The sequence below is a fragment of the Aureococcus anophagefferens genome (assembly GCF_000186865.1).
Source record: "Aureococcus anophagefferens unplaced genomic scaffold AURANscaffold_20, whole genome shotgun sequence".
Taxonomy (NCBI): Eukaryota; class Pelagophyceae; order Pelagomonadales; family Pelagomonadaceae; genus Aureococcus; species Aureococcus anophagefferens.
The window spans coordinates 623,635-633,633 of NW_008705580.1; the positions used below are offsets into that span (position 1 = coordinate 623,635).

The 9,999-nt window shown below is 53.2% G+C and overlaps 2 protein-coding genes across 2 annotated transcripts; one reads left to right on the forward strand and one right to left on the reverse strand.

Annotated features, from left to right (window-relative positions):
- Positions 1-2,847: 2,847 nt before the first annotated feature.
- On the reverse strand, positions 2,848-3,691 carry AURANDRAFT_38382 (hypothetical protein; the record flags this gene model as incomplete). Its single annotated transcript, XM_009041341.1, has 4 exons — positions 2,848-3,278; positions 3,348-3,409; positions 3,457-3,565; positions 3,612-3,691. 4 exons carry the CDS (start codon positions 3,639-3,641, stop codon positions 2,967-2,969), a joined length of 513 nt encoding a protein of 170 aa, XP_009039589.1.
- A 2,193-nt stretch (positions 3,692-5,884) lies between these two features.
- Positions 5,885-9,999, forward strand: AURANDRAFT_72180 (hypothetical protein; the record flags this gene model as incomplete). The annotated part of the gene is made up of 13 exons (XM_009041321.1): positions 5,885-5,961; positions 6,010-6,039; positions 6,092-6,151; positions 6,205-6,332; positions 6,383-6,672; positions 6,712-6,796; positions 6,858-6,929; positions 6,997-7,264; positions 7,326-7,408; positions 7,481-7,662; positions 7,718-7,927; positions 7,984-8,123; positions 8,261-9,999. The coding sequence occupies 13 exons, from the start codon at positions 5,951-5,953 to the stop codon at positions 9,534-9,536; spliced, it is 2,835 nt and encodes a 944-aa protein (XP_009039569.1).

The window sequence follows — 9,999 nt, forward strand, 5'->3', positions numbered from 1 at the left end:
ATTAGACAAGGAGTACTAGCAGGAGCTCCAGGAGGCGCCGGCGGTCGACCATGTTAGAATCCGAGTATGCTAGTATGAAGCACCAGCATAGTATAGCATGAGCATAGCCAGTATAAGGCAGACTTAGCATAGCCAGCATAGGCCAGTATGAGCGTCCCAGCATAGGGAGGATAGCATAGTCCCGAGTTAGGGTAGCATAGCCCCGGGCCAAGGAGCGGAATGTAGGCTCCCTAGGCAGCTGGCTTATCGCCAAGCGCACTTTGATTGTGCTTAATCACACTCGCGTTCTGGCCTCGATAGTCGCCGTTTATCAGTCGACTGCCGAACTGAAATGTTGGCAAAATTGTTGAATTATCGCCCCCGCCAGGCGCGCTCTTTGAGTAAGCGCGCTAATCGTATCGTGTGAGACACTCTTCAGGGTGTGGGGTCGCCGGTTCGGGTTGGAGGTCGTAATTGAATGTTCTACAAAGCGCTTACTTGAAGGGAAGCATCACCTTGGGTTATTCGTTTTCAGAGTTTGTTTTTGGCCTTGCCAATGCGCTCTAGATTATGTCTGTTATGGCTAACTAGGAAATAAATAGAAATAATAAGTAGTACAAGCGTGGCGTTATGTCATGGAACGAATTGGCAAAAGACATGACAATCATAATACCTCTTCGGGAGATAGAGGTGGTGTGCCCTCAATCCAATGTAGACTACGCGCGGCACGAAATGAACTGTTTCGGCGTCTGAGCAAAGGTGTGAAGGGTAACGACATCATCCTCTCCAAATTGTCGACTGACGGAAAATGGGTGGCCCTATTCGATGGACCAACAAAGCAACTGGACATCACTTGGATCACCTCGATGAATTCGAAGCCGCTGCTGAGCGAAGTTTATCGTGTTCAGAGCACGGGGCCAGGGTCTGCATTGCTGCGTGATGTCGCATGGCTTAGTGACCCAGAAGCACCACAAGTCATAGAAGTTGCACCGAGGGAGGTCGTGCTCGGATGGCCGGAAATCGATGGCCGCCAAGCGGGACTGCTACGGAGGGAGATGGCCCAGGGCGGCGCTGCATTTCAAGTCGAGGTGTGCGAAGGACCAGTTTGGCAACCAGCGAGAGTGCAACAGCGCCGAATTCTCTTGGCTGCCAAAGCGGCCGAAGATTTAACTAGGGGGGGGGGTAGGTCTACTTCAGCAGACGATGACCCTGTTCCGATGGATGGTCAGGGAGCATTTATGGCCCTCGAGGCAGTAGACGGTGTTGGTGGGGCACGTATTGTAGGTCTTCTGCCCGCAACTTGGTACCACATGCGCCTTCGGGTGACCTACGACGGATGCTCCGCTGCCGTGGGGCCGCCAGTCGCTGTCGCTACGAAATGTGGTCCGCCTGACACACCGATTCCACGACCCCAGGTTGTCGAGGAGCTTGTTGATCCTGGTAGCAATTCGACGGACGTCCTCTCGCTGGTGTCCCCACCAGCTGCGGCTCGCACACTAGGATGTTTAATTCACGACATTTCACCCACCACAATGGCTTCTTCTAGCGTTGGCCATCGCCTCAGAGTTTCGTGGGTTCGACCACGGACGAACGGATACCCAATTCAGTACTACATACTTCAACAGAGGGAGCTAGTCTTACCCCCGGTCTCGTCCGCAAAAAATAGGCGGCGGGTTGATGAGCGCACAATCCGTACTCTGCTCCATCCTTATTCCATGAATGATCCGCAAGTTACAGGGGAACCACTGGGACAGAGAGCGAAAAGCTCGACATCAAAATGGACATCGTGGCGTGAGGTTCATGCCAACTTGCTCCCAGAGAGTCTCGTGCGCGCTCCGACACGATGCCCAGCCTCCATCACAGCTGCGCGTCATGTGCTGGGACTAAGCTCTTCCTCGAATATCTCAGCAGCCTTTTCCTCGGCAGATATGCTCCACAGGGGCACTGAACCACCACCACGATTCATCGCTATCGAGTTTAGAGTTGCTGCCGTCAATGCACTGGGAGCGTCGAAATTTTCTCAGGTCACACGTGTAACTGAATTAGAGTGCCCGACATCCTTTCTACCCTCCGTTCGCAGCAACGAAGGCCCCAGTCATGATTCCCAATCTTCAGATCGGCACAAAAGCAGGCGGGTTTACTCTTCTGTGCTCGAAGCTGAGCTCGAGGAGCTGGCTTCGGCCCTAGAGTTTCCAGTTTCCCTTGGTCTAGTAAAAGATGCCCTCGATGCCACACGTGGAAACTGCAGCTCACTCTTGAAGAGGACACATCCCCCCGTTTGCCGCAAAGAACAACCAAAGCAACGAACACTGCCATCGAAGACAAACCTGGGACTGTACTCCCCAGCACAGCGCATGGTCATGGATGATATAATTGGACGGCCGAAGTGAAGGAACTGGCGTGCACTTAGAGACAAGTCTACTTTTTGGCAACTTTTTAGCACACATGGATACTACACAGAGCTACTCAGGTAGGATTCGGTGGGCTATCTTGCGCCGGGCAGGCACAGCGCAATCACTGCGCGAAACAGCCAGTGCGTAGGGCTATCCTTCATTACTCGGGGGGGGGGGCTCGTCGCCCGTGTGCGCGGGCCATCGCTGTTGGGTTTGCTCTGGGCATTCTGGGTCGATGTCTATTGTGGCTGGAAAATGGTGGTATGGGGATCGCCGCGTTGAGTGGGTTTCCCGTGTCCACAGGGGCAGCTCGAGTATGTTCTGTCTAAAATCGAGCATAAATTCGCGAAACTGGAGTGGTTACCACTCACTTATATATATCGGTACAGTAGTTTTCTATAGCGGCATCGGTAAAGTCAGCCGCTAAAGTCAGCGCACTCAGGAAAGTACTCAGGGCCATTGGCACTGGCAGAGTAAGCTGGGGGATAGCTTATGCCCTCTAAGCGGAATGGAATAGGGCCGCCTAGACATCGCCAGTGCCGGGGCGTCGCCTGGGCATCGCCGTGGCTGTGCTTTCACGGCGGGCAGGCGCACTTATCCGAGCACGATACCCTCATACTTCTGCTGGAACCACTTGATGGCGTCTTCTTTTTGAATCTTGTGTTTGATGCCGACTTTACCTTGGCGAGCTTTGCGGCGCGCGACACGGAACCCAGGACGCTCCAGGCAGACATAAAAGTCCATGCCGTAGATTCCGGTCGTCGGATCGTACTTGATACCAAGGTCGATGTGCTCGGTGATACCGAATCCAAAGTTGCCCGTGATCGAAAAGTTCTTGCGATTAAGCTCGTACTCCTTGACCTTCAGACCACGCTCAAGAATTTCCATTGCTTTCTCGCCGCGAACCTATCTGAGAGAGCTCAGAGTTAATTTATTGCGTCCATCCGGGATGCTTAGCCGTGCACCGGGATGCGCAGTGACATGTACAGCAATCTTCTCGTTCCGCCGAATCGAGAAGCCGCGACAAGTGTAGCGAGCTGTGCTATCATTGATAAATACGGGGCATAATACGGGATAAACGTGCCTTTCGAGTATACGGGTTCTTGCCCGGTGAGTTGTTCGAGCACGCGCGCCGCGCGTGTCAAGCGGTCGCCCGACTCACCCACGCAACAGTTCAAAATGAGCTTGCTTACCTGTGAGAAGGCGGTCATGGAAATCAGATCAAGGCACGGGTATCGCCTTAATCTCGCGCATCTTATTCTCGGCCATGTTTGCTGGATCGCCGAAACAAGGGCGATCAATTGCAGGTAGTGGACCGTCGCCTAAAATGTCCGTCCACATGGCCTTCGTACCAAGGGCCATCATCAACCAGCGAGGCGTCGGACTTGCCTGCTGCGAAGTCTTCGATCCCTCGCCTCGCTCGACCCGCTTCCCGCCACAGCGAACCGTCTGCAAACCCCAACTTGTTGAACGCCCTGGCAACCTTGGCTGCTTGGCGATTAGAGCTGTTTAAGTGAAGTTCATTATCTTGGAAGGGATAGCAACAGACCCTAAGACACGCAGCAAGCCGTCGCTGGTCCTCGTTCCTGTCGCCGCTGAGCAGCTTCGGTCTGCGGGCCTGCTCCTTGTAGAGCGAATACTGCCCTTGGGGAGTCTTTTCCCAGTCCCTGACACTGGCAGAGATGGGGGTGCCAGAGGAAAAAGTCGCCGAGCTGCCCCATTAGGCCTTGGCACGCCCGCTGAAGCGCAGGCTCGATGTCCTAGGCAGACTTAGCATAGCCAGCATCAGAGAGGTTCCCCCAACGTTCCCCCAGCCGGGGAGTTTCACCTGACTTGCAGTCAGGCATTTTTGGACGCCGTCGCCAGCCGAGAGCCGCAGGGCAAGCCGGCCCAGCTACGCAACCGGAAAAACAGCGCGCTGTGCGTGTGCAGGTCGGGTTCGAGACCAGGTTCGCGTGCTCACCCGACTCTCACCCAGCTCCCGGTCGTGGCCCGTCGCCACGCCCGACTCGCTGCGGGGGAGCAGAGAGGTTCCCCAAACGTTCCCCCAGCCGGGGAGTTTCACCTGACTTGCAGTCAGGCATTTTCGCGCTACAGAGAGCGTTTAGCGCATAGGAGATGGTAACATTTCCCAACCACCTAGGAGGCGGTTCACTGAGCATAGGCCAGTATGAGCGTCCCGGGGCCCAGCATAGGGAGGATAGCATAGTCCCGAGTTAGGGTAGTATAGCCCAAGGAGCGGAATGTAGGCTCCCTAGGTAGCTGGCTTATCGCCAAGCGCACTTTGATTGTGCTTAATCACACTCGCGTTCTAAGGGCGATATTCGCCGCTTTATCAGAACTAATAGGGGCTCTGACCACGGTCGACCCCCCCCACAAGTACGAAACAATTGCTAACGATACCGGGTGGTCCCGGGGGCGGTCACGACGCGTCCGCCCCAGTCCGGGGACGTCCGCGAGGGACGGCGTCGGCCAGGGGCTCGGATGGGACGGCGTCGGTGGTGTGGCGCGCGCGCGCGAAACGACGCCCGCGGGCGAAACGCGCGCGAAAAGCGGACTCAGTGCGCCGCCGCGGTCGTGATCGCGCGCTCGGCGGCCGAGGTGATCGTGTACGTCGCCCGAGTCGAGCTTTCGGAGAACGCTCCTGCCGTTCGCGCGGTAGATGCGGTCGCCGACGGTGAAGCGGCGCGTGTCCGCGCCCAGAGGCGCACCAGGACGACGGGGTCCCCGGGGCGGTACTCCTCGTTGTCGTGAATCCGCGTCGCGCGGTCGTCCGCGACGACGTAGCCCTTCCCGCCGCTCCCGCGCTGCTCCATGACGCGCGCGAGCAAAAAGGCGTGCGTGCTGCCGCCGCCCTCGCGCTGCGTGCGCCGGTAGTCGCCCGTCTCCAGCGCCACGAAGTCGCCGACGTTCAGCGACTCCGCGAGCGTCCACCGACGGCCCCCAACTAAGGGCTGCCCCGCGGCGTCAACGACGACGGGCTGCCCGTAGAACCGGCCACGTTCGCGGCGCACCTTCGGCTGTGCGCGAAGAAGTAGAGAGTGCGCGCCATGGTCCAAAAACCATGATCAGCAGACCATGCAAACGACGCTATCGACACCGATGTCGATTTCGAGCGGCTGTATCTGCGCCAATTGATCTGCGCCGAAATCGACCGATGGTCGATTTCAGGCGAAGCGCTGATTGGCTACGCAATGGTTCCAGCGCTTCTCGCCGCTGGAGGCGGCCAGGACCGCCCCCCGCGGGCGCGCCCCCGCGCCACCCCCGCCCCAGGGGGGCCTGGGACACGTCCGGCCAGGCGCCGGGGCCGAAGACGTCAACCCTGAATTAACCGGAGTTTGCAGGGGGAGTCGACCGCGACCCTAGCCTGCGCCAGTATTGTACTGTACCCATAAGGCGATACACGTGGGTGAATCAAAACTGCGGGACGTTTTCCACTCGTAAATACTTTTCTCTTCATCTGGAGTCACCTTACTATTTTTTACGCCAGAGCTTGTGTCCGAGAGTCGAAGAGTTAACATAGCTTCCTGCGTCGCTCTATTCTATGCTAGGCGGGGGTGGTTGAGAAACGCTGCACCATGCCACTCCGGTGAGATTTCGCCTTAACATCCATTGAACGCAGTGCCGTCGACCGTAGCCTGGAGATCAAGAAGAAATTATCAGCGAGGTAGGCAATTCATACATGATCTTGACTTCAAATCAGATCGTGTATCTAACAGGTCAGATCGGGTCAAATGCGTGGATTTGCATCCGCATGAACCATGGGTGCTCTCAGCCTTGTGTCTGGCAGTGTGCTGTTCGAGGCGGAGTATTTTGCATTGTACGATTGTAGGTACTCGGGGAACATTTTCCTCTGGGAAATAGAGACCAGCTCCCTCATAAAGTCATGGGAGGTCTGCGAGTTGCCCGTTCGCTCCTGCAAGTTTATTGCGCGTCGGTCACAATTTATCTGTGCATCCGGTGGGTGACTGCCACAGAGTGATTTTTTGCATGAGACATGTAATTATCAGATGATATGCGGCTGCGTGTCTACAATTACAACACAATGGAAAAGATCAAGGACTTGGAGGCACATGCAGACTATATTCGTTTTGTAGAAATTCATCCTATCATGCCGTACATATTGTCATCATCGGATGACATGTCAATGAAGCTTTGGAATTGGGAGCAAAATTGGGAGTGTGCTTCGACATTTGAAGGCCATGCACACTACGTGATGATGTGTAAATTCAACCCAAAGGACACCAACACGTTCGCTTCTGCATCCCTGGACAGGACTATTAAGGCAAGTTATGCCAATGTTTTACAGACACGGATAATGTGGTTTTATACGACTCAGGTTTGGGGCCTGGGAGCACAACAGCCACATTTCTCCCTGGAAGGGCATGATCGAGGTGTGAATTGCCTCGATTATTACCCAGGAGGTATGCCCAGAGCTTGCTTTGCCAGCAAAGTTTGAATGCGTGTCGATCGCAATATCTCCAGGTGACAAACCGTATTTGCTTACGGGGGCGGATGACAAGACCATAAAGATCTGGGATTACCAGACGAAGGCCTGTCAGGGCGACCGGGTCTCAAAGTCGCAGCTTTTGAAATAGTTTGCATATCTCTCTCTCTCTCTCAGGTATCCAGACACTTGAAGGGCATTCAAACAATGTATGTTCGGTCTTATTTCACCCTCGCCTTCCGGTGCTAGTCTCAGCATCAGAGGATGGGACCGTTCGTATTTGGCATGCCACGACATACCGTGCAGAAACAACATTAAATTATGGGCTAGAACGCGCATGGTCAATAGCTGCTGCGAAAGAATCAAATGGCCTAGCTATTGGCTATGACGAAGGCACGATACTTATAAAGCTTGGTCATGACGCTCCGGTAGCTTCACTGGACACGTATTCGCGGTGCCTCATCAAGCGCCTACCATTACAGTAGTATTGAATTTGTGCGATTCAGGCACACTGGAAAATTAGTATGGGCGAACAATAACGACATTCAGTCGGCTTCCCTGAAGGGTCTGACTGCTGACTTTTTGGATGGTAGGCATCTGCGTTGGACAAGAATGAACAACACTTTAAAGTACTCAGTCACCAGACACCATCTTTGTTCAGGCGAAAAGCTAAGTTTGGCCGTGAAAGATATGGGATCGTGCGAAATATTCCCGCAAGTTGTTCAGCACAACTGCAACGGACGCTTTCTTGTTGTCTGCGGCGACGGCGAATACATCATATACACATCCCAGGCCCTACGGAACAAGGCATTTGGTCAGGCTCTTGATTTTGCGTGGTCTGCCGTGCTCAAACGTGTCTCCAGTATCCATTCACATTTTCCCTCACAATTTTTGCCAGGTTGGAACGGGTGACTTTGCCATTCGCGAATCGTTGTCGCGTGTAAAGATCTTCAAGAACTTTAAAGAGCATAGAATCATCAAAGCCCCTATGTCATCATCAGAAGGCTTATTCGGGGGTGCCTGCCTTGCGGTTAGGGGTCCAGATTGTATTTGCTTCTTTGACTGGGATGAAGGTGCTTTCCTATGCAAGATCGACGTGCTTCCATCTGCAACCTCCAGAGACAAATATTCAATAACATGCACCTTGTATTATTTGACCCACAGGCAGTCTATTGGAACGATACCAAAGAGCTTGTACTCCTTGTTTGCGAAGACCTCGCTTTTGTGCTCAAGTATGAAAAAGATGCCGTGGACAACGCTATTTCTGAAGGCGCTGTCTCTCCAGAAGTTGGCGTTCCTGGCGCGTGTGAATCGGAGTATATATTTATCTATCTATCTATTTATCTATCTATCTATCTATAATGTTAATCAAGCTACATATGTAACTTTCATCAACATTAATCAAGCTGTTCTTCGCTATTTCAAGGCTAGCATCCAATAGGTTCGAACCAGAACACGAAATATCCGGCAAGGTTGAAAAGGGACAATGGGTGGGAGATTGTTTTGTTTTTTCAAATGGTGCTGGGCGACTTAACTACTTTGTGGGGGGGAATACTATGACTCTAGCACACCTCGACCAGCAGAGCACGGGGCCTCTTTTCATGTTAGGTTACTTGCCAAAGGAAGATAAAGTTTATTTCATGGACCGTTCTCGAAATGTCGTTTCCTACCGGGCACTTTTAGCTGTACTTCAGTATCAGACTGCAGTTGTCCGTCGCGATTTCGACTCTGCAAACACCCTCTTACCCGCAATCCCCGAATCAGAACATTCATCAGTCGCGAGATTTCTTGAAGCGCAGGGCTACAAAGATGTCGCGCTTCAAGTCTCAAAGGATATTGATCACCAATTTGATCTTGCGTTAGAGTTGGGAAGGCTAGATATAGCAACTTCACTCCTTGATGATGCTCCAGCAAATTCTAAGGACACAACAGAATCAACAACGAGGTGGAAGCGCCTAGGCGATCTTGCCTTGGCTAGTTGTGATATGGCACTTGCAGAACGTTGTGCTACGAATTCTAAGGATCTTGCGGGTCTACTCATGTTGTACACCGCGACTGGTGACCGTTTTGGTGTGTTGAAATTGGCAGAGGATGCGGTGGCTCAAGGCAAGTTAAATATAGCATTTGTTTCGTTTTTTATTCTTGGGGAGGTCGAAAAGTGCTTTGAGCTGTTAATAGACACCGATAGAATCCCCGAAGCTACACTGTTGGCTCGAACGTACCTTCCGTCGCATATTTCTCGCTCGGTGTCGCTATGGCGTGAGGATCTCAAGCAAGTGTCAGAGCGTGCAGCTGCCGCCCTTGCTGATCCTGCAGAATACCCTAACTTATTTCCCGACATTGATTGGGCGCTCAAAGTAGAAGATGTGTTCAAACAGAATCGAAGCAAGGTGGTGCCCGCTTCTGAGTATCCTACTGCGAAAGAAGATCTCGACCTTGATCTCATTGCTCTTGTTAAAGAACAACACAACACTAGCTCCAAACCGCATTTGGAACCGGTAGGGCACGATATGCCGGAAGCACCTTCCGCTGAAGTCTTGGTTGATCGTAGCCAGCTAAATCAGATCCCGTCAGCTCAGGCTGGAGACAAAATAGTAGTATCGCATGTAACAGAATCCAGGCCTGTCGACGGTGTAAACAGCGGACCAGAGTTTAGCATGACCGATGAAGCCGATGCAATCCTAAATGATGATTTTGGTGATGATGATGACTGGTGAAAACTAAATTAAAGGAAATCGCACCAGTTGTGGAGGAGTAATTGCGACCATTTCCGTGACTAGACCAAGCTTTAACCTCGCAGACGCGGCTAAATCAAGGGCGTAGGCCCAATTGAAGGCAGCACCTGGCGCTGCCGAGCTAAGCGATACCAATGACAGCGACGCTATAACACGACTCGAGAATAAATAGGTGGCTTGGGAGTGGAGTTTGCACCGTGTGCCTTGAATGTAGAGTCAGAGTAGAATTCGGAAAGTGGGAAATTCGACGCGGAGATTTGAGGGTCCGGCCGTTGGCCATGCGCCTACGCATGGCGGAGATTATTGCCAAGTCTGAATAAAGACTGAATCGGACGCGGGGGTGCTGGAGCGGGATGTTCACGTTGGCGATTTGAATGCGGCTGGAAATGGACATGAGAAACGCAGCGGGACTAGCGGAAGTTAGCTCGCGCTCCCCCTGCGCCCC